Below are 23,932 nucleotides of genomic sequence, written 5' to 3'. Positions count from 1 at the left end.
TTTACTGAAAGAAGAGACACAAAAACAACCTGGCCAAATTGGGATATAGCCAAATTAATTGGGGTATACCAAACGAGACAAAATAAGGTCATTTTGAAGTAAAATACAAATATTTACAAAAATGACTAATCTACCCTTGATTAATTAACACTAATAAATGTGATTAGGGTAATTAATTTAGTTAGTTAATTAGTTGATTAAAATTTTGAAATTAGGTTTTATTTTAGATTGAACGCATGGATGTGGGTAGACTTTTGACAAAAAATACCCTGCCGACTATAGGAGTTTTGACATACAGAGAAAGGTGTTACAAATGCATGATTAGTCGGCAAGGTATTAATTTAATAACATGCCGACTAAACTATAGTCAGCAAGGTATTAATTTCATAACCTCTCGACTAAAATATAGTCGGCAAGGTATAGGAATGGATACCGTGACGACCTTGTAACTGCTAATCTCAGAGATGAAAAGTCGGCAAGGTATTCAACCTTATACCCTGCCGACTAGGGTTGTTCATGGTCGGTTTTGGTTCGGTTTCCAGCCAAACCAAAACCGAAACCAATACTATTGGTTTCTAAAAATCTAAACCAAACTAATCCATTAACCATTGTTTCGGTTTCAAACTGGTTTTAGCCGGTTTCGGTTTGTTCCATTGGGTTAATGGAAAACCGATTGTTGTTAGTTTTCTGAAACTGACAGTTCAAATCTTTTAAAAAAATGACAGTTGAATATTTTTAACCTACCTGCAGAATGTAATTAACACACAAACGTAGTTCATAACTCAAGTTTATAAGCATAGTTCAAAACATAAACATTACAGATTCAAAATACATAAACTCCAAGTTCTGCATGCTCCAAATTCATAACTCAGTTGAAGATTCTGCCGAATGCCGACTGGAGACGAAGAAAAGAAAAAGAGAAAAAATGAACTCGTCTGGGGTAAGGGTAGAAGTTAGGTTTACAAAGAGTGAGATGGACGGGGTAGATTAAATCTATCTGATTTTAATCAACGACCTATACTTATCGGTTTTCCATTTGTTTTTGTTTCGGTTTTTAGGTCAAACCTAAACCGAACCAGTAATGTCGGTTTCCAATTTTTTTTACCATAACCAATCCATTAGTAAATGGTTTGGTTTGGTTCGGTCTGGTTACGGCGGAAAACTGAAAGCATGTTTAACCCCTACTGCCGACTATATTTTAGTCGGCAAGGTCTATAAAAAAATACCCTGCCGACGTTTGATTCGTTTTCATCATGTATAGTTAGAGTTTTGAAGAAAGATTTCGAAATCTTTTTGAATATGTTTTAGTCGGCATGGTTGTTTTAGTACGGGTAATTTGATCTTTTAACACCTTTTAGACCCCTTTTAGCACACTAATTTAGATGGGAATAAAATGACAATTAATCTGGATATATCCCAATATCGCCAGGATAAACAAGTTAAAAATGTGAAATATCATTTTATTTTATTTTATTTTGAAAGGGAGTGAATGAATATATATATATATATATATATATGTTGGACGGAACAGTCATCCTAAGCATACGCAGTTGGTTCCATTCCTAGTTACCATCTATAATGACCTAGCATTGTGTCGTGGATATTGCCTTTGGATACACCACAAAAAAAATTGTTTGAACTAAAAATGGTGGATGAGAGCAACTGCAGTGGTGCGAGTATAACCAAAGACCAAAGAGGAAAAAAAAGACTAAATTTTGGGTTTAGTCTGGTGTGTGACGCTACGGTGGAAAAACTAAATTTGGTCAGACGTATATTATACGTTCGCCTGGTGTGGGGCGTGGACTATACCAACGCCTGGTGTGGGATGGAGACTATACGTTCGCCCGGTGTGTAGAAAGATTCAAAAAGAAATAAAAAAAAAAAAAAAAAAAATGGGGCAGAGGTATTAAGCCCGCCCCATGCATTTGAACTTTGTAAAGAGTGGGGCGGAGGTATAAACAACGCCCCACACAAAAGAAAAAAAAACGGGCGTGCATTATACGTTCGCCTGGTGTGGGCGTGGACTATACGTCCGCCCGGGGTGGGATGTGGACTATACGTCCGCCTGGTGATGGGGCGTGGACTATATAAACGCCCGACTATATTTGGGTTTGGTCTTGGTCGCGGACCAAATTTGGTCTGGATTTTAGTCTTTGATCAAATTTTGATCGATGGTCCGTCCCACTATGCCTATCCACTGGACACTATATTTGGGTTTAGTCGTCCATTGTGGACGCTCTGACGCAACATAATATCCATTCATTTACGTTAAGATTGAAAAAGGAGGTGTGTGGGTGGAGTTATCACTCGCTAGTCGCTACTCGCCGACCTCCTCATTGATTCGAGGGGACTAGTTCGAAAGAGAAAGTTACCAAGGCTGCTGCCTCTGCGGCTGTGCTTCTGCTTTGTTAAATTGACGACTGAGTCCAGTGCAGTCAGTAGTCAATAAAGATGTAGATAGATTGATTAGCTAGTACTACAACCCTGTTGAAATTTGCAGATGCTATAAATATGCCTAATAAGAGCATCCACAATCACGATCATAATTAGGGACTATACCCAAATTTGGTCAGGATTGGAAGCGTAGTGGAACAGACTATAAGCATATTTGGTCTGGATTTTAGGGTTTGAGACTAAAACTAGTCGTCAACCCAGACCAAACCCAAGTATAGTGGGACGAAGATATAATGAGCGTATGGTTTAAGCGTAAGTATAAGGGCCGCTTGACAGTGGGGCGTTTATTAAAAGGGCGCTTGAGATGGGGCGGTGATATAAAGGGCGCTTGATTGAGGCGAGAGTATTATCAGCGCCTGATTGGGGCGAGAGTATTATTAGCGCCTCACATCAAGCGCATATACTATCACCGCCCAACATATACAATAATTACTCCCCCAACAAGACGTTTGCTATAAGTCCGCCTGCTGATCGGGCGTAGTATTTCATTTCCGTCTGCTGATTGGGCGTAGTCTTTCATTTCCGTCTGTTGCCAGGCGTTAGTAATACTCACGCCCAACACCAGGCGTTCAAAATACATTCGTCCCATACATACGCCCACAATACCAACGCCTGACCATTGTACGCTCATTGTATATCCGTTCCATTTCATACGTTGTTATTTTGTTCGCCTGACTAAATTTTAGTCTTTCACCACTACGCTTGACCTCTGAAAATGCCAAATAAATTTAGCTTTTGGTATGGCGTTTGGTCTTTAGTCCCGTTTATGATTGTGGTTGCTCTAAACATCATGTTTTTTGTTCTTATTTGTTAAGTTGATGATGATGAATGATGTTACTACTCACCAAATGGAAGATGATATTCCATGGATAAGCATTTTGAGCAATCGATATAAAAAAAAATAAATATATAAGCATAAAAAATGAGTTTTATGATTCGAGATTTGTGTGGTGGAGGCAATGTGGCATGCTCAATATGATTACGCACGAGTTTACCTTTTTCTTATATTATTATTCAAAAAAAAAGAATATATTTTGTGGTAGGATATCATTTTCAATGGTGGTCACAAGAATGCATTACCTTAGCCTTTTTCTTTTAATTTCATTTGTCTACTCCTACATCTCAATTTTCTTTATAGTTGTGGGCTCCATCTATCAGTTACTTTGTCATGTCGGTAATATCTTATTTGGCCTATTCAAAAACTATTTAAGTTCTTTGACATCGGTTTTAGATGCCAATAGTTTTTCTTCCTCGGTGAATTATGATTTCGGGAAATATTAATTAATAGTGTAGTTGGAATTTGGAAAGCAGAAATGTTTCACCTTCGTGAAAGTAGAAGTCAAAAATAAAAATATTTTGCATCACAAAAAGTTGATTTTTTTGTTTCCAAAGTAAACTAACTTCTTGCTTTTCTGACTACTAATAGCCAAAAACTTACTTCTGTATGTGTATCAAAACGTGCGATAAATGATAACAAGTTTGGGATACTATTTGAGAGATTACTTTTCAAATTTTAGAAGTAAAAACTTCGAAAATTAGTTAAGAATAAAATTTCGAAATGACTTCAAAGAAAGAAAATGTTGACATTTTACTTCTAACTTCTGGGATTAATTTTGGTTACCAGAGAACTAAAAAATGCTTCTACTTTCTGGTATCCGAGCACCTTCTTATAATTTTCAAGGACATCTGCAAAGCATCATTTTCTTGGTGGAAAACACATGTTTAGATTGGTTTTATGGTTTTCAACTATCCCCATACATCAACTTGAAAAATCTAATATTTGAGAGTCTCTTCTACGAAGACGATATTGCTCAATTGGACAAGTCATTATCTTGGAATTTCTATATATCAAAATAGAAAAAGATAGTCGTTGTTTTGAGACAAACGAAACAAAAATTCATAATTTGCAAGTCATAATCATGTGTAAATAACACCACCATTACCTTTTGTCAATACAAATGGTTATACTAATTGACTTTCTTATAGAATGATCATTAAAATTTCTTATGGTTATTGAGAGGAATGCAATTTCTCTCCGACAAGGACAAATTGCTGAATTTTCACGTTTTTTTTTTCATTTTTATCCTTCGTTTTTCTTTGCAGTGGTTTTTCGGTTTCGTGTTAAAATCCCTCATTCTCGTGAAAAGAGATATACTTTATTTGTATGCTTAGTTGTTATTTACAATGGTTTTTTGGGTTTCCGCTAAAACCGCTCTGTTTTGGTTCCATACTTCGGATCTTCAAACAGAGGCGACTTCTGCAAAATGTTAATATCATTTTGTGGATTCGGAAGTCAAAAAAAAAAAGTGTCACATCCAACAATCATAAGAAGCAGCAGCTTCAAGGATGACGGTTGGTTTCGGATAATGACCCTTATATTGACCGGCCCAATAAACAAGGCATCCTTGCCATGCCCAATGCATACAATCAAGACTACATAGCATTCCCGAGAATCCCCTTTTCCCATTCTCCCTCAATATTTTTCTAACATCTTCCTCAGTTGGTTTCGTAAATATGTTGGACCAAAATGATTAATCATTACTTCACAAAATAATGAAAGGTAAGTGAATGAAGTTGTTTTACACATACAAAGGTACTCATCGTTCGCATCCGCTAGTTTACCATAACCTAGAATCCTTAAAGCCGAAGTAACTTTTTGTTCAGAACTATGACCTCTAATATTCATTGCATCAAACTGATAATTAAATTGAGGTTCCACTCGACAAATCTCTTCGATAATATTTTTCACCAGATGCCGAGGCATGCGAAATCGACCTGGAAAATTTTAATCATAGTACACACAATGGTGAAGAAAATAATCGTGCATCAGCTTCTGATGGTAAAATTCCCTCCCTCGATACGTATATCTTCTTGAGAATACTTCTTTTGGCTCTGGAACTCTAGGTATTTGACCCAAATGTACGAACATTAGAGTGTCGATTAGTTTATTATCTTCAGCTTCCTCATCGTCAAGTTCTTGCAACGTCCTCTGATGCATTTGTTGCTGTAATCTAACCCGATTCATAAAAACATTCCTCTCTTCATTAGATCTCTCCACTGATGATTACGAAATTTAAAATTGCGGATACAAATATAGAAATTGGTAAAATATATGTAGAAGTAGGTGTGATTGATTTGAAGAAGTATATGGGCGTATATATAGGAAAAGAGGGGGGAAATAGCCTTTGAGCGATATAGTGTCATACAAGCGATATAACGAAAAATCGAGCGATGGTATCTATGATGCTAGCGATATTCACATTATCGCTATCACTTTAATAAAACTCTGTCGTTCAGTGGTTTTCCCATAATGACGCAACTCGTTTACCATGCCACCTGATATGTCAAACATAATTTTTTAAAGCGTCGCTCATCCTCGGAAACATGAGAGGAAGATATTAGGTTAGGAATATTTTGGTTGCAAGTTGATATTGTCGGTGTTGTCTTTATGCAGAAAGGTAAAACAACAATCAAGACCATACTTTGGCATCAATCATCGTTCTAGATTTGGCATACTATTTGTTTTTATGCAGAAAGGCAAGTCTGGCAAGATCATCTTTGCACTTTGTATTTTAGTATTATTTGTTGAATCCCAATGTTGGCCATATTTGATTTTTCACGAAGATATCCGATCTCCATAAATGCATATAAATTTGGGTTTTGGCATAGTTGCCATTTGAATGTTAGGTTTGACTAGAAATATATGCATCATACTTTACAACGCGTCCAATTATCATCACCCACTAACCTGAAACCCTGTCCCTTGGACCATGCACTCGACATTATTATGGATGAATCGACTTTTATGAATAAAGGTTGAACATACGTAACATGACCATATATTTGCAGGTACAATTATACCGTGTATGACAACATTAAGTAGAGAAATAGTCTACAAAGATCAGAAATTTAAAAAATTCAAAACAAAACGCTTCTCTCTCTTTCTCTCTCCAAAAAAAAAAAACAAACAAAAACTCTTCATCTTCATCTTGCTCATATTTGGTCCTTGTAGACCAGATCTGAGCAAGGATTATTGGTTTTCTTTAATTTTAATAGATTTTCTAATAAAATAAGATGTTGTTTTTTAATTTATGGTATCTTTTGACACATTTCTTTACCATTTGGATGATTTTGTCTTCGCTTTTTGGGCGATTTTTTCTTCGTTTTGAGAGCGATTATTTCTTCACGTTAATGGTGATTTGTTCAATCTTTGTTGGTTGTTTCATGGCTTGTTATTCTAGATTCGAGAACATCGGCGATTCAACACGTCATAACTTTGAGTTCATCTTCAACGAAAGGGATTTAGGGCATCCGGGTTTTTCGTTCACATATACAAGATTAAGGGCTAATCACTCCTTTGTTTTTGGAGCATCTCTTGTCATAGAAGACAAACATTCAAAATAGTCGGAATTGATTCCGGGTTATACCATCTTTTCTCTCTACTTTTCATACAAAATTGGGTACCTTTGCGGTATTTTTCTCTTTCTCTTCACGAATTACATGTAATTGGTGTCTTTATTAGTATTTGGGTTTTAAGTTTCTTGTATTTTGATGTTCTTTTTCCTAGCTAAATTAGGGCCTGTAACTACATGACAAAATAGGGTCATTAAGAAATAATTTGTAGAAACCCCTTATCCACTATTTATGTTAATGTCTAATATGCCCTTATTAAATTAGTGATGATTAATTAAGTTAGTATTAGTTAAATTAATTAGTGTTTGAGTTTGATTATAGTGTTAGGACTAGAGTAGAAATTCATTTCCTCTTTTAAGGTTTGGAGGGAAAGAAGAAGTAGAGGGAAAAAAGAAAAAAATTATGATTTGTGATTTTCTTAGCAAAAATGAAACTTTATAGTGATGATGAAGACTCTAGTAGTGATGAAGAAGTGGTCGCATCGGATTATCATGATTTTGATCCTACCGAATTGGATAATTTGTTGAAAGTAGAAGAGGATGTCAACCAAAGAATGCTTGAGGATATTATTCAAGCACAAGAATAATTTCGTCGGGAAGAAGATGATAATGCTCTTAATAAACAGGTATGAGTTGTAACGATCTAGAAACATGTCCCAATCGCCCAAAAAAGGAAAATTTTTCAAAACTTTAACCCAGAATCGGTTTGTTCGATAACACTACATAAACCGATTCTGGGTAAAATCCCCAAATTGGGTACAGAAATCGGTCTTTGTTCATCACCATATGAACCGATTGTAGTAAATTTTTGGCGCGATGGGTACGTGACCAGAATCGGTTTTTGTTGGTGATGTTCATAACCCGATTTCTTCACTTGAATAATCACGTAAGTCGACAATCGGTTTATTTTCGTGTGTATGTAATCCGATTTTAAAGTTCCAGGAGAAATGTGAACAACAATCGGATTATATGACACGAGACGTGAACCGATCGTGTACTTTGAAATTTTTTAGACAAATCTTAAATCGGTCTTTATAGTTGCACATAAAACCGATTGTGAGGAATCAGTTTAATCGACTGTAACATATAAACCGATTTTGAATCATCAACTTGTTGATATTTGTTGTAGAGTGTTGTGGCGTTTGATGAAGATCAACCCAAAGCTGTATCTCTGCTGGGTCCTGATACCTCTTCCCATTATTTCACCGATTTGGAATGGCAAGATAGAAACGATGCAAAGTAATGGTTTATAGACAAGGGAATAGAGATCAAATGCGCCTTAGTTTTAGGCCGTCATTCAAGTCAATATCGTTTGGAAATTGTTTGTGAGAGAGGTGGAGAGAAAGAAAGTCACTGGGCAAAGGAAAGACTGTACGTGAAGAATACGACAAGGGAATACATTACTAAATCAAAGAAGTATAGTTTCCCATTTAAGATTATAGTTAATAGACCCAAGAGACCCGATGGTAGTAAGGTATACAAGTTCTCTAAAGTGATGAATGGTCTTGGAGTACGTAATGATTGTCCATTACCACCGGTAGGTAAGTTAAATGAGGTCACGGGGTCACCAAGAAGTGGCTAAAAAAGTACGATCCCAACATGAGGCGATGAGAGGAATTGATCGAGTCAGATCAATTCAATGGTCTCCATTTGTTGGAATGAGTATTTTCCTTATGTTAAAAACTTGATCTATCAGATGCTTATATTTTGTCGCTTTCTTATATTGTATTTTGCAAACTTGAACCAAACTTAATGAATGAAAGTGATTTTCTTTTTTTGGGTAACTTGGTCTCATTTATAGAAATTTGTAACAAAATCGAACTTCTTATTCATTTATAGAGTCCGATTCTGGAGTTAGTTTGTTGCAGCTTTTTCAAAATCGGTTTATATGGAGGATAATATAATCCCATTATTGGAAGAAAAGGGTACAAAGATTTTTAACTAAACAATCGGATTACATATGCCCCAAAATGATCCGAATAGGAATCCTGAATTGGTTTATATGTGTATTAATGTAATCCGATTATAGTTGATGTTCATCACATCAACTCAGAATCGGTTTATGTATGTTCACATTAAAATCCGATTAAGATTACAATCAGATTACTGTGCTGAACATATAAACCGATTCTGGGTGGATTTTCGGAAAACTTAATGAGTGAATTTTTAAGATTTAGAGGTAAATCATTGTAGAGTATCTCTTATAAGGAATGGTTTAAAGGGATTTAACGCAACCACTTTAATTGTCTGTTTTTGAGTTTTCTTTTTACAAACAACAAAAGAAGATTTTAATTGTTGTTTGTGATTGATTAAGATTTAGTTTTGGTTTTGATGGAAATTGAAAAATAAATTGAATTTTGATTAATGATTTTTGTATTTGTTAATTAAGTTATGGTTTTTTATTTGTATTTGTATTTGTGTTAGAATAATTAAGGTTTCTTTAAGGGTTAGTTTAGTATTTTTACAATATTTTAGACACCCCTTATCTCTATTGGGTGGATGAAGAAATCCATAGGTCCCAATTAAGTGGCATAGGCCCCAATTTAGCCAGGTTCTTTTTCTTGTAAACAATCATGTAATTACTTTTTTGGATTGATTGTATTGTGATCTGATTGTTCATCAAAAAAAACAAATTTTTTTTTAAAAAATTCTTTCAGAAATGAGAAGTTATAGTCTTACTTCTAAAAGTCATTTTTCAGCTTCGCGCCCATCAGGCTTTAACTTTTTTCAAATAAAAAAAGTACTCCTTTATGTGTTGTTGAAACACCCTCTTAGCAAAAAAAAATGTAGCACTACGTTTATACTTTATATGGTGGTAGAAAAAGTAAATTCCTTTGGAAATTACCATGAGCATTTTCAGGTGCGAAACCAATGCGTGGCTTTATTTCAGTGTGGGTCGGTTAATCGTGTTTTTGAGACCACCATTTCATTACCTCTCAGACTGATTCATGAAATTTGACTGAGTCTTGTTAATTTGTGCATCCATGCAATCGATTCGGACAACGAATAACGAATTAACTTGTGCATCCATGCAATCGATTCCGACAACGAATAACGAATTAAAGTTCGTGATTGAACATTAAAGTGTCATAAAAGATGCACTAAGACTACTGAGATCTTTTAATTAAAGGATTTACGAGCTAATAGGGATTACCTTTTAAGAGACATTAAAACAGTGCCAGTTTTTGTCCAAAAAAAAAACAACAGATAAACCGGCGTAAAACATGCAGAAAAATGTCCTTATTTTTCTTCTTTCACATTCATGAATTTCATGTCTGTCTCTAACACATTAATCATCATCATCATCACTCTGAAACCACTCAACTAGGAAATAAAAAAGCTAAAAAGGAACAAAAGTTAGGACAATAAAGGCCATAGATAACTGAATTTAAAGAAGATTTTGGTCATAAACAATATTAAGTGTTCCCATTTGATTCTTGAATCTTGAGAAGATATAAGGTTTTGAAAATGCTAATTTTTGTTGTAAGAAACTAGACAAGAAGAAGAGGAAGAAGAAGAAGATGAGTGAGTTTCAGCTTGAAACTGTAGGAGCTTTGAGCCTCTCAGTTGTTTCATCGGTATCTATAGTGATTTGCAACAAAGCACTCATTACCTCACTCGGATTTCATTTCGGTGAGTAAGATTATCTTGCAATGGCTTTAAGATCATGTTTTGTACTCACTACTCAGGGCTAACTGCAAATGATGACCTACAGCCTTGCACGATACTGCATGAAAAATGATGTTCTTAAAGCTAAACTAAATTAATATAAAATTGCGAGTGGTTTTTTCTTGTTTTATGCTTTAATAATGCTAGATTCTGCTTTGTTTCTTTTTAAGTATTTGTTTATTTGCGTGTTTTATATGCAGCTACGACTTTGACAAGTTGGCATCTACTGGTTACATTTTGTTCGCTTCATGTGGCATTAAGGATGAAATTGTTTGAACACAAACCATTTGAAGCGAGAGCTGTAATGGGTTTTGGGGTACTTAATGGTATATCCATTGGACTTTTGAATCTTAGTTTGGGGTTCAATTCTGTTGGCTTCTATCAGGTTGAGTTCTTATTAGTTATTATCTACTCTTGTTAACTTTCTTGCATTCTAGTATAAGTGTAAATATCTTTAGCAATCACTAGTTTGCGTGAAATTGAAAGTGACTGGATTCTTTTGCACATTCTGATGCAGATGACAAAACTCGCAATTATCCCTTGCACTGTTTTCTTGCAGACAATTTTCTTTCAGAAGAAATTCAGGTTGGTTTGCGCTATGTATTTGTTGCTTGTAATCTTTGTTAATTTCAGTCTGTGCTGATACTTTCTTTATCCTTATTGCAGCAGAAGTATTCAATTTTCACTCAGCATTCTTCTTCTGGGTGTCGGAATTGCAACTGTGACTGATCTACAACTCAACACTCTGGGTTCCATCTTATCTTTGCTTGCAGTTCTCACAACTTGCATTGCTCAGATTGTATCCTCATGTGGATTTTTCATTATTTACCTTCAAAGTGTACCACATTGTTCCGATATAGAATCACATCAAAGTTTAATCTCCTTAGAACAATGCTATTTGCATTAGAATTCATCTAAAACGCATATGCTCCTTAGCGTTTAATTTATTTCCAATTTGTTTCTGTGTTTCTTGTGTCAATCTTAACCAGTTCTTCTCAGATGACTAATACCATACAGAAGAAATTTAAGGTTTCCTCGACGCAACTCTTGTACCAGTCTTGCCCGTATCAAGCAGCAACATTGTTTATTGCAGGACCATTTCTCGACATGTTTCTTACTAAGCAAAATGTTTTCGCTTTCAATTATACGCCTCAAGTGTTGGTGAGTTTCTAAGACTCATTCTTGAATATTGTTCTCTCATAGTCTCATTTCTCTTCACGTTTTTGGCCCGGGGTGTTAATATTAGCCATATCGTTTTGCAGGTGTTCATTGTACTATCCTGTCTAATCTCGGTCTCTGTGAACTTCAGTACATTTCTTGTGATTGGAAAGACATCTCCTGTAACCTACCAAGTCCTGGGACATCTGAAAACATGCCTAGTTTTGGGCTTTGGATATATTTTGCTCCGTGATCCCTTTAGCTGGCGCAACATTGCTGGAATCTTTGTAGCTTTGGTTGGGATGCTACTATATTCCTATTGCTGTACTCTTGAGAGCCAACTAAAGGCTAGTGAAGCAGCATTGAAGTTGGAAGATAACGTGACTGATCCGCTATCAAGCATTGAAGTTAGAAGTGGTAATGTCCATAATGATGCAGCTGCAGAAGACCCAGGGTGGAGCTTAAGGAAAGACCTACATGCATGAATTCTTTTCGTCTTTCCCTACTATTGGTTCGTCAGCTCTGAAAATGTCAGCAACTGTGAAATTTAATGCAGCTATATTTGTACTCCATAGTTGGCTATATTCAATTCTTATGAAAGTACTCCGACCATTGAGCTTGACTTGACAGTATGCTTTGTTCTGATATACACAAAAGAAATGATCCTGTCGGGTTCTTTAAACTGTTATATGTTTCATTATTTCGTTACTCATTTATATATTTGAAATTCTTTAGTCCCGCGGATTTTGAACTATATGTATTGGTTACTCCACATTTACATGGTGTGGATGCTTCAAAAAAAAATAAAAAAAATAAAAAACATGGTGTGGTTTTACAGTTTCAGTAGATTGAATGCTTGGACAATCAAGATGTGTGGCGATGTTAGCAAAGAAGGCTCTCTTCCAAATCGACCTTGGTTTCAATGTCGGCCTCCTGAGTCAAATCCTGGGCTCTTTTCACTTGATGCTTCCAGTCAGTGCCAACCAATGCAAACACCATCATGCACAAGCATGAGAATTGTGCTGCAACAAGTCCCAGCCATAGTCCCTTGAAACCAATATTGAACCCAAAGCCTAAAGTGATTGCAACTGGCAGGCCAATAAGGTAAAATGAGATAAAATTTATATTCGCCCCCACCTTTGGTCGTGCAGAACCTGTTAGTACTCCACATGCAGCTGTTTGCGGACAGTTACCAAGCTCACAAAAGCCTAATATCGGTAGGGCAATGGAAACCAATGCAAGTGTCTGTGTATCACTTGTAAATATCGTTCCCAACAAATTTTTAACACAGAAACTGAGTAATAAGGCTGTAAAACCACATATTACAGCGATGGCTAACCCAATTACGGCTGTCAATTGGGCTCTAGTTGGCTGGTCGGCTCCCAGTTGATGTCCTACACGCATTGACAATCCCAAATTCAGCGATGAAGGGAACACATAAATCAAACCAGTTGTTTGTATAAGAATGCCCATTGCAGCCAAATTTGCCTCTGGATTACTTAAAAGACCACAAAAAAGCACCATCACCTCGTACCACCACCACTCCAAACAAACTGATAACGCACTGGGCACTGCTAGAGCCAGCAATGGTTGCCAGCCTCGGAAAGACAGGAACGACATAGGAGTTTTCCAAGGCTTTAGTGCTGTTTTTGATAGAGCCAAATAACATAACAACCCTATATTTAAGTTAACAGTGTTCCAAGCAGCGGCAAGTGCAACTCCTGCTACTCCTAGCTTCAAATATATTACGAGGAAGTAGTTAATAGGGAGATGAAGGACCAGTGCAACCAGGGCGGTTACTGTTAGAGGTGCGGTCAAGTTTTGTGCCCTCAAGAAGATCCTTACTGGGTGAAGGTGGGCTTGCGCAAACAAGTCAGGAAGCGAATAAGTGATGTAGACACTTGCCACTGAAGTGATATTTGCATCTTGAGATAACCAAAGCAGGATTTTCTCCATGTTCAGCCACAGCAATAAGATGGGTATGGTTGCGATTACAAGTAGAACGACAGTTTTTTGATACGTTTGCGTAATAACAGACCATCTCCTGGCACCATAAGCTTGTGAGCAAATGGGTTCCATCCCTTTAGCTAATCCTTTAAAGATAGAGTACCCTGTTATGTTAGCAAACCCCAAGGCAAGTGATCCTCCAGCTAACTCAATATCCCCTAGATATCCCAAGAAGAGCATAGAGATGATGGACTTTGAATGCAAAAGTAAACTTATAATGAGTATTGGTCCTGCAATCTTCCCCAGTGATGTGAGCTCCTCTATCACCTGCATTAAATGATGAAACCATATCAACGGAGAGTATGACCTATAAACAAATCAAGAGATGAGATCTTAACAAGCGCATAACAATCAAGAGATGACATCTTTAACACGTGCATGACAGTGCAAAATGAGTTGTGCTTTGTTATTATCCATAACTAGGAAACGCCCATTGCTTTAGTTTGAGAGAGAAGAACGAGAATCTCCAAATCATCACATTGAGCTGACTTTGTACTAAAATAGCTCCAGCACTGGCCAGTGAGCTCTCACATAGGAGAATGTTGCTTTACAAGAGTCAAAAGGACAAAGTCAGATGTCAAAAAAGTTCGAAAAGGGGTGTTGTATTAAAAAAAAAAAGGGTGGTACACTTTACAGAAGAAAGCCCAGAGGCAAAATACAAGAAAGATTCCAAGAGAACAAACTATTAATAAAACCAAGGGGGATTCTAAACAAAAAGTGCATCCCAATTGAAGATCTAAGAAGAGAGGGAGCAGACATTGGTGGATAATAATACCCAAGAAAAAATGAGAGATTTTGAGCTCCAACTTTGACTAGCAAAAAAAATATAAACCGAAGATTATTACACCAAGTCTCAGGGATTAGTCGGGTGTTCATTCTAAGAGGCCTAGATATACTCTGATCCGTAATAAAAACCATTATCTACAACATGAATAAATACGTCTTCCTTGATTATATATACAACAATTTTACACTTATCCATGGAAAATCAAGTATTTTCCAAGAGTTATTACTCTAAGATTTGGTGATTAACTTGTTCATTCTACCATTAATGTTTGATGGGATACTGCTAGGCCCCATAGCCAAATATATTTTGTCAGTAAAAATGCTTTACATGGTAAAAAAAACATTTTCTCTGAAAAATCATCAAAAACCATGAAAACAGTAAAGTTCTTGAGAAGGAATGACAAAATCATGATGAATTAGGAACGAAGAACGAAATATTGAACGAACAAACAAATGGGATGAATATTGTTTATAGAGAAATAAAGAAAAGTTGTTGTACAAAATATACAAGTACATAGTGAAGTTAATGAATTGGATTTGGTTTGGATACATTCTGACCTCATTTATTGGTAGATACTGATGAAATCCAAGTTTAATCTTTGGTATCAATCCTGCTTTTATTGCAGGCTCTGGTTTATACATTGCTTCAGCTCCTCCACCTTCATCCTTTCTTGCAGTACTAATGACCAAGATATCATCATCCTTGCATAAGTCTATCCCAAGTGGACACATGGTGAGATCAGCTGAGATGATGTTGCAGATGAATTTCTTGAAAGTGGAGATGTTGCAGATGATGCTTCAAACAAAGAGAAAGATGAGGCTTTTTTATAGATTGTGGAGATGCCTAGGAATTTCGGTTATGAGATTCTTTGAAGATGTATTTGAAATGAAGGTTGTAAAAATGGGATATCATATACTTCTATAAGAATGTCTACCTATCCTCGAGCATTTTACTTGTATATATACTTTGTACTTGTGGTACTAAGCAAGTGGGTATATTGACACTTACTATACCAACCAATGAATCCAACTTACTTCTTCACCTATTTGAAAGGTTTAATCGGATTCAGTAGTTGGTGGCCTTAAATTCGGATTTTCCTAGACATCCATCCTCATAAAAAATCAAATTATTCAAATTATTCTGGTATTTATTTACTCTTAATACTCTGGATGACAACCAAGTATATCTGTACATGTTAGCAAAAGGAAATCTAAACATCCAACCATTTAGTTGCTTTAGCACTCTGATCAAATTTGATTAGCCTTGGGGGGTGGAACTCTTTTAAGAGTACTCAGGGTAATCATCCAAACGATTTTCTCTTAAGATATACTATTAATAAAGTACATTGGTCTTACTGACACTGTTTGTTCCAGACCCCAATTATAGCAAGTTGAAGTGCACTTTTCAGTTTTGTTTGGATGCTTTGAAATGTATAAGAATGACTATTTTATGACAAATACATGATTAAGTTAAGAGGGTAGAACATGTCTAAACTCTAATTAGCTAATCCTAATCCTAACCCATACAGTGACTAATTAACATAACATATATACTCATTTTAACTGAGGAAATGACCCTTGGAAAAACCAACTGAGAGGAAGGAATCCTAAGTTGAGAGTCACCTCTGGAGTCGATTTTCTGTCATCCTCGCAAAAAATCAAGTTATTTTCAACAATTTGGGCTTGATTGTGGAAGACCCGAATGATCGATGAAAAGAAAGTGTATACTACACGATCTTTCTATTGCAAAAACAAATCCAAACAGCCAACACTATGTACCTTTACAAGCTAATCAACTGGATTAGCACTGTATAATATTACGAGGATGGAAACTCTTTAGGGTCCAAGTGGTCATAATCATAGTCGATTTTTTTCCTTCTAAACTATACTATTAATAGTACCTCCCCCATTAGTAGTAAGTACTGAGTTTTGGCTGGATGCTTTAAAATGTACTATTAAATGATAATCACTTGATTAAATTAGAGGATAGAACATGTCTAAACTCTAATTAGCTAATCCTAATCCATAAAGTGATTAATAACGTAACATACTCATGTTAACTATGGACATCATGACTCTTGGACAAAACCAACAGATGAGAGGATAAAGTAGAGGGAGTAGCTCTTGAGTAAGTTCTAACAATGGCTTCAAGTTTTTGCAGCAAGTTGTCTAGGTGTGTTACAGTGACTCATTAACTCATCCATTAGACGCAGACACTTTTTGTTATTATAATTAGAAGTGGCAACACTTTTGGTGCATACATGATTCCCAGATGTCTGGTTTTGTTGGTGCAAGTGTCCATTTTTTATGTTTTTGACTTCAAGGTTATTCGTTTTCTGTTTATATATAATGGTGGAAGTGCAAGTGCAAGTGGAATACTCTTTTACAGTATTCGTTCCTATTTTAAACTCTTGATAGTACGCTTCATACTTTCTAACCAACCAATACACGCGGTATCTATCTATACTAGCCTCAACAAATGTTCCGATTTTAGCTTTCAGAAAAAATAGTTATTTAAATATAAAGTGTTTTCGCACTGAGATAACTGAAAGTTTATGTAACAGAATAACAGATGTCTGGCATTGTTGGCTAAGTGTCCATTTCTGATTTAAGTTTTAGACTTCAAATTATGCGTTTCTGTTTTAGAATGGTGGAACTTTGGAAGTGGAAAACACCCATTTACAGTATTCTTATTCGTTTCTATTTTCTTAACTCTTAATAATTCACTTTTCCATTTAAAAAATCAATACACATGGTACCACTTAGCAAGTATATCGATCGTCAATGTTTTTAGAGAAACCGGTTGTTCAGTATTTTACTTTTCTAAAACATCTGCTCTAAAATTTGTTAGCATTGTGCCTTGTTTAATCAGTTCCGTCCACATTGGAAATAATTTAAAGATCGATTTACTGCATTGTGAGCCACTTAAGTTCTGGTCCAAAGCCATAATTCACTCAACCCTTCTCGCCAACCAAAACTTAAAGATGGGCTCACTGAGGAGGTACATTTTTTCGGTCACAAATCACAATAGAAGCAAAACTTCACGAAAGAAATCAGTTCAAATCATGGGGCAACTGCCCCCCTCCACGAATGTCAGGCTGATCCACCATGAACGCCTCATGCCTGTTTGCCGTTTCATATAAGCTTCCCTACTTTGTACAAGTGTCACCCTTTCTCATATTACGTGTCGCCAGTTCAACCTCCATAAAACCATGCAACTCTCTCGACTTGACAAAAAAAAAAAAAAAATCTCATTTTCCTCTTCTCCGATTGAGTTTAGGACGAGAATTCATCACCAATGGCTTCTACTCGAACCCTACTCAGTAGAAAATCTTTCGCAGGGTTGAAATCTCAGAATCTGAGATCTGGGTTTTGTAGGGAGTTTCAAACATTCTCGCTTCCTGATCTTCCATATGATTATAGTGCACTTGAACCAGTCATCAGTGGAGAAATCATGCAACTTCATCACCAAAAACATCATCAAACTTATATAACTAATTACAATAAGGCTCTTGAGCAATTACATGAAGCCATGGAGAAAGGAGATTCTCAGACTGTTGTTAAACTGCAGAGCTCAATCAAATTCAATGGTGGTGGTCACATCAACCATTCTATTTTCTGGAAAAATCTTATTCCTGTCAATGTAAGTCGGTAACATTGCCTTCCTTATTATCTTTATTATGGATTCTTATGACTGTCCGCTTGGAGTATCTGTGAATTTGTTTGTTTGAAATGCATGGCAGGAAGGGGGTGGTGAGCCTCCAATTGGGGCACTTGGCGAGGCTATAGACGCTAATTTTGGTTCTTTGGAAGGATTAGCGAGGAAAATCAATACTGAAGGTGCTGCACTACAAGGGTCTGGCTGGGTGGTGAGTAATTTAGCTTTACAGAAATTTGGTTTATTTGTCCCAGAAAAGTGCTCTTTATACCATTTGCAGTGGTGCTTGAGCTTTCAACCAGTGCCTGCTTTGTCCCCTCGTCTGACTAGTGCCGGTGCAAAGTGTGAATGTGCGGTTGATTGTTAGTTTTCAATCACCTGTAATTATTGATTGAATCATCTATTTGTTTTCTTTTCTTTTATGCTTTTTACTTGATTTTGCAGTGGCTAGGTTTGGATAAAGAGATGAAGAGGCTTGTGGTTCAGACCACAGAAAATCAGGCAAGTTTTACTAAGTTTCTGTTACATTTTGGTAGTTCTTTCGCATTGAATTTTTGACACTACACTGGTTTTAGACTTTTGGCGCTTCATCTGCTAGATTGGATACAAATTTTTGCATGACATGTTGTTTTGAATATGGTCTGGTTTTTGAATTTGGAGCCTTGGTGGGGTGTCTTCAGTGTGAACTTTCCAGCAGTCATTCATGCATCCACTGTGTCCGTCTGGTGATAACGAGAATCATTCCTAGTTTCATAAAAGGTCACGAGCTCCATGCTTATGAAATTATGACTAGTAACTGAAAACTTCCTCTTTAGCGGGGGCATATGGAAGAAAATGATCTTGTCCTCCAATCACTAGTATCACATGATGCATGTGGAAAGCTCATTTAAGGTTGCACATGAGTAGGTTGATTCTTGGTCTTGCAATAGTCAGTTTGTGTACACACAAGTTTTTTTTTTCAAAAAAAGAAGAAGTTCATTCCCCTTTAAAACTAGGAAATGAGGAATTTATGTAGCATTGGTCCTGGTATGTAGTTCAGCGTTGTTTTCGAGAATCTATTCATTGATTCCATACAGGTTTAGCGAGTAATATAAATCATATTTATTACAGGATCCACTGGTTACTAAAGGTGCAACATTGGTACCTTTGCTAGGAGTCGATGTTTGGGAGCACGCTTACTATTTACAGGTGAAATCAAGTTTCCTTTTCCTTCTCTGCCAATTCTTAAGTGGTTCAACATAGGCAAGCTTAAACTAGTTATTCAGTTTTCCGTTGTTGAGATGCATGAGTGTCTCTCTTTTTGTTGCAGTACAAAAATGTGAAACCAGACTATCTGAAGAACATATGGAAGGTTATGAACTGGAAATATGCTAGTGAAATGTATGAGAAAGAATGTTCTTAAGCAAGGCAATAAACTACATGGTTACGACGAGGTCTCCATGATAAAATCGAGGATACAAACAGTAGAAGAATAATGTGTTGTGGGATATATTAGGAGCAAACTTACTTTTGTAAGTAAATAAAAAGTGCAACTTATAACTAGTGTCACTTCAGTTTTTGTAAGAATAATGTGTTGTGCACTTCAGTTTTTTGTTAGGTAGTTCATCGTCTGAACTCATAACAATATGTCTATTTCCCCTTGTCACTTAATCAATCATCAGTACACTTAAAAACTCTACTATACTGCTCCTCAGTTTAATCTGAGTGTTGGATGTTGTGGGAAGTTGGGGACTGCGACTAGACTTTTTATTCCTTGGAAATGAGTTGATTCACTGCAGCTGAATTCTTTAAATCCAAATACCTCAATTTGGCATCTGCCTCTGGCGCCGAGATAAACCCAAATCTTGAGTCATATCGGAGGAACAAACATTAAACAAACAAACAAACATGGAACAAAGATTAAACAAACAAACATTTAACAGACGGGGCTGCCTGAAATTCTTTCATCTATATGTTGGTTTGGGCCAGCTTTCATCTATATGTTGGTTTGGAGTTTGCACCGGCATCTGGAAGAACATAGGACGTAGAAAATGGGTGAGCCCAAAGACCCATGAAACAAAACTTCCAATCCAAATGGGTGATCCCATGAAACAAAACTTCCAATTCAATTTCCTATGAATTGGGATCAGAGCTTTTCCAATGAGAATGTATGTGAAGATATCTAAATCCAGATAAGATACATTTGTATTTTTCCTAACCGCAACTTCTTAAATCAATGTGAAGATGATATGGCTTAATTTTTGTTAGACATTCTCAACGTGAATGTCCAAAACTAGACATTTACCTTAACAAGCTATCCTAATAAGAGCTTCTCCAATGGTTGTTGTGTGTGTTTTCTAAGTGGCAACACAAACAAGACATCCTTTTTTTTGATCGAAAGAGAGGAATTTTATTAGAGAAAAGGATTTACAAAGAAGCTACCAGAGGTAACTAGAAAAAAAAGCAAATTTTTTTTTTTTACATGAATATTGTTTCCTAAGTATTATGAACTGAGCTAGCAAAATTCAGATGAACGATTTTTTCTGCAGCTGCTGCCCAATTTAAAACCATGGATTTTGCTTCTGTGATTAGATCATCATCAGTCTTGAGATAGTAGTCCTTTTCAAAAGTTCTACAATTCATTTTTCTCTGTAATATCCAAACAATAGCCGACGGAATAAGACCCCAAATCAATCTTCGTGAACAAGAAAAGTGATTGTTATCCCAGCAATGCGCCAAAGAGTACATAGAGTTAGGAAACACCCAAGCCCAACTGCCACCCGGTGAAAGCTTGTTGCAGACCTTTTTTGCGATTTTACAGTACAGAAACAAGTGGTCTTGTGTTTCTTCAGCATCACCACATAAGATACATACATGAGTTATAAATTGAGGGCAATTCCTAACGAACAAACCCATATTTTGTTGAGCCAGGTGGATGGCCAAACTGGCTTTTCCAGTATGGTAAAGCACTCGCCGTTCAATAACCAAGCGCGCGATCAAAAGAAAGACGCTAGCGTTCATAATTGAAACTCCAGCATTGGAAGGACAGGCGTCGGCGCTCAAAGCTTCAAAGCGGCGCTTGTACGTAGGTCGCTGGCGCTTGTAGCAAAAACGCCAACGGGTAGTTTTTTTTAAAATTCAAAATTCACTTTTTACCTCTATAAATTACCATCAATTTCAAACAATTCAATCACACCAAAATTCACTTCTCTTGAATTTTCTCTTCTAAAATCTATTTCAATGGCTGAAAAGGCGATCACTCTTTTTTGCGATGCAAAACTTGAAGCTGCTGCTTCTAAGGTATGTGGGAGTTTTAAAAAGATTGAAAATTGTAAGAGGGAAGTGCAAGTTTTTGAAGTTGCTCCAAGAAAATGTTTTGCTAAACAACAAAGAAGAGCTCCAGTTTTGAAAGTTAACAACAAAAAATTCAAAAACAAAGGTGAAACTGTCAAAGAGCGCGTTGAATGGAAGATATGTCAAATGAAGATAAACAGGAGGCCAAAAATTGTACTTGATTTTTTATTGAAGTTGTATAATACTTTTATTATTTCCTAAGTTTATATCTTGTAAAAGAATTGGCATCAATGAATGAAAATATTTAGATTTTAAAATAGAGATTTTCACTTCAGATTAAGCGAAATTTATTACAATTTAAACTTGCAAATAACATCAAACTACATCAAATCCAGCGACATTCTCTCTGTAGAGTTCATAGCACTCAAAATGCTTAAACTTTCTTCCCCTTTCTTCAGTAAACTTGGTCTGAGCGATGGTTTTCTGTAAAACAAATAAACAACAGGTTCAGATATTTATGATGCAGTTGATCAGTGAGGACAAAGGTAAGATACTCACCAGTTCTTCGTTGGATAATCCAGAATAGCTACGGTGAACCATCCACAAAATTTTCTTACAATGTCTGACTTTCTTAGTGATGAATGCAATTCTTAGTTCTAGGCTCTTACTGTTTCTTATAATTTCGTTCCGCAATGCTACAAAATGTCCCAATACTCTTTCCCAGAAATAGTCATTGTTCATTGGTCTCACCGTACGATGTAACCAACATCGAACAAGAGTAACATCATCATCCATTGTAAAGACCGGGAGCAGCATTCGAGTGCAGTACAAATGTGCTTGAGATGGACCATCTTTTAGAATTGTAAAGGCCGCTTCGTAATGAAAAGGTTTGTTGTGAGCTTCCTCCCAATTATCAAGAGATGTTTGGATCACTTCATCTTCAGTTACACCAATGAACTTTTCTCGATCGATTTCCATTACCAGAGCAAGAAATGGCTGGACTGTAAGCCTAATAGAGCACGCAATCGACGAGCATCTCGGTTTCCTGGGTTTCTTGTCAGTGAGACGAACATTGAAAAAACTTTCTCCCAAAAAGAACAGTCTTGAAAGCCCATACCAGTGATTAACCTATGAACAAAATATGCTTTGCACATAGTTATATCCTCTTCTTCAGTAAAATTGGGACCACGATTTCTAACAGACATTTCTACAGAGTGAGAGAGACTAAGAGTTTTATAAAAAAGGAAGAAGAAGAAGATGTGATTTTGGAGATGGGAAGAATGGAACTTATAGGTAGAAAAAGAACAAAGAGCCGTTGGAAATGTAGCCGTTGGCATTGGTAGGAAAACCGAGCGGCTATCCTTTAAGATCCCGTTTGAATTACCATATGAGTTGGCGTTTGTAGTAAAACCGCGCGACTTTAAAACCGCCCGTTTGAATTACCAATGCCTATTTTTTGTTATAAATACAACACCAGGGGTGGCCTCTCAACCAAACCAACAGATTTATTTCTCAACATCCACCATGTTTTCTAAAGGAAAAGCGAAGCAAATATTATGTGTCGAAACAAACAGGTTTGTCCATTATGTTTCCTGAATAACCACAGTCTTATGAAAATCCCTTGGATGTGTTCAAAGTGTCCGCGAGAAGGTTGTTCACGCATCAGAATGGAGATTGAATCATAACCAAAAAAGCTCAGGTATTTTCAATGTCAAGATCCCAACTGTCTAGAGGAACCACATATGCTAGATGATGCTATGAAGATTAAAAAAGATTGCAACACTCTGCAAAAACTTCAAACTTAAAGCCAAATTGAAGAAGGACTTATTACACTCCAAGCATTATGGATATGGAGATCACGAATACAAACATTGTCCGCAGAGAATCAATGGATGCTCAAAGCCCGATTGCAAGGCTTTTATGTATTTGCGGACTTCTTATGAAGAAGACACATATGAAAGGCATTTATGGGAATGTCCTAAATGTTTTTTGGTGGAGTGGGATGATTGAAGATGAAGGTACAAATCGATTCACTATGGTATTATGTTATTTAGTTTGTTGTTTATTTTGTGTTATTACGATTATCTAAAACCATCAATATCATAAGTAATTTAAATTTTTCCTCGATTAAACATTGCACCATCAATCTCATAAATAAAAAAATACTGCATTGAACAACCACATCATACATTGGAATAAAAGAAATACATTAGATTAAAACAACTATTACATAGGTGTCAATTCTCGACGGGTGGTGGAATTCCTAGGGCGATGTAGGGATCGTATCTGTTGAGCACCCTAAGAATGTTGAAACAAGCATGGAAGTCGAAAGGACGACCGCGGTGAGATGATGGCCACATCGCTAGAGTTCTGGGAAACACTTCATGTTTGACTTCACCGTTGAGCTTATTTTTGTGATTCTCCATTAGTTGAGCGACGAACTCCAATACATTCATACTAATTAAACTAAAACGATGCGACAATCCGTGAGAATCACTCCCATGGATGTTCCCTG

The 23,932-nt window shown here is 36.4% G+C and overlaps 3 protein-coding genes across 3 annotated transcripts; 2 read left to right on the top strand and 1 right to left on the bottom strand.

Annotated features, from left to right (window-relative positions):
- Positions 1-10,360: 10,360 nt before the first annotated feature.
- LOC113278180 (UDP-xylose transporter 2-like) lies at positions 10,361-12,295 on the top strand. The gene is made up of 6 exons (XM_026527085.1): positions 10,361-10,499; positions 10,736-10,920; positions 11,053-11,120; positions 11,202-11,334; positions 11,535-11,696; positions 11,798-12,295. The coding sequence occupies exons 1-6, from the start codon at positions 10,388-10,390 to the stop codon at positions 12,176-12,178; spliced, it is 1,041 nt and encodes a 346-aa protein (XP_026382870.1). The 5' UTR covers positions 10,361-10,387; the 3' UTR covers positions 12,179-12,295.
- A 230-nt stretch (positions 12,296-12,525) lies between these two features.
- LOC113278179 (protein DETOXIFICATION 53-like) lies at positions 12,526-13,973 on the bottom strand. Its single transcript, XM_026527084.1, has one exon. The coding sequence runs from the start codon at positions 13,971-13,973 to the stop codon at positions 12,576-12,578; it is 1,398 nt and encodes a 465-aa protein (XP_026382869.1). The 3' UTR covers positions 12,526-12,575.
- A 3,798-nt stretch (positions 13,974-17,771) lies between these two features.
- On the top strand, positions 17,772-19,668 carry LOC113278178 (superoxide dismutase [Mn], mitochondrial-like). The gene is made up of 5 exons (XM_026527083.1): positions 17,772-18,129; positions 18,230-18,355; positions 18,589-18,645; positions 19,255-19,332; positions 19,454-19,668. The coding sequence occupies exons 1-5, from the start codon at positions 17,785-17,787 to the stop codon at positions 19,544-19,546; spliced, it is 699 nt and encodes a 232-aa protein (XP_026382868.1). The 5' UTR covers positions 17,772-17,784; the 3' UTR covers positions 19,547-19,668.
- Positions 19,669-23,932: the final 4,264 nt, after the last annotated feature.

The sequence above is a fragment of the Papaver somniferum genome, chromosome 5 (assembly GCF_003573695.1).
Source record: "Papaver somniferum cultivar HN1 chromosome 5, ASM357369v1, whole genome shotgun sequence".
In the NCBI taxonomy this organism is placed as follows: Eukaryota; Viridiplantae; Streptophyta; class Magnoliopsida; order Ranunculales; family Papaveraceae; genus Papaver; species Papaver somniferum.
The sequence above is the reverse complement of the archived record's forward strand: the minus strand, read 5'-3'. Positions and strand labels throughout refer to the sequence as shown.

What these genes read in the sequence shown, in the direction of transcription:
- LOC113278180 (XM_026527085.1), top strand. Translation starts at nt 10,388, where the DNA reads ATGAGTGAGTTTCAGCTTGAAACTGTAGGAGCTTTGAGCCTCTCAGTT. An exon ending in CTCACTCGGATTTCATTTCG is followed by an intron (nt 10,500 to 10,735) that starts GTGAGTAAGATT and finishes TTTTATATGCAG; the next exon opens with CTACGACTTTGACAAGTTGG. An exon ending in ATTCTGTTGGCTTCTATCAG is followed by an intron (nt 10,921 to 11,052) that starts GTTGAGTTCTTA and finishes ATTCTGATGCAG; the next exon opens with ATGACAAAACTCGCAATTAT.
- LOC113278179 (XM_026527084.1), bottom strand. Translation starts at nt 13,973, where the DNA reads ATGCAGGTGATAGAGGAGCTCACATCACTGGGGAAGATTGCAGGACCA.
- LOC113278178 (XM_026527083.1), top strand. Translation starts at nt 17,785, where the DNA reads ATGGCTTCTACTCGAACCCTACTCAGTAGAAAATCTTTCGCAGGGTTG. An exon ending in TTCAGACCACAGAAAATCAG is followed by an intron (nt 18,646 to 19,254) that starts GCAAGTTTTACT and finishes TATTTATTACAG; the next exon opens with GATCCACTGGTTACTAAAGG. An exon ending in AGCACGCTTACTATTTACAG is followed by an intron (nt 19,333 to 19,453) that starts GTGAAATCAAGT and finishes TTTTTGTTGCAG; the next exon opens with TACAAAAATGTGAAACCAGA.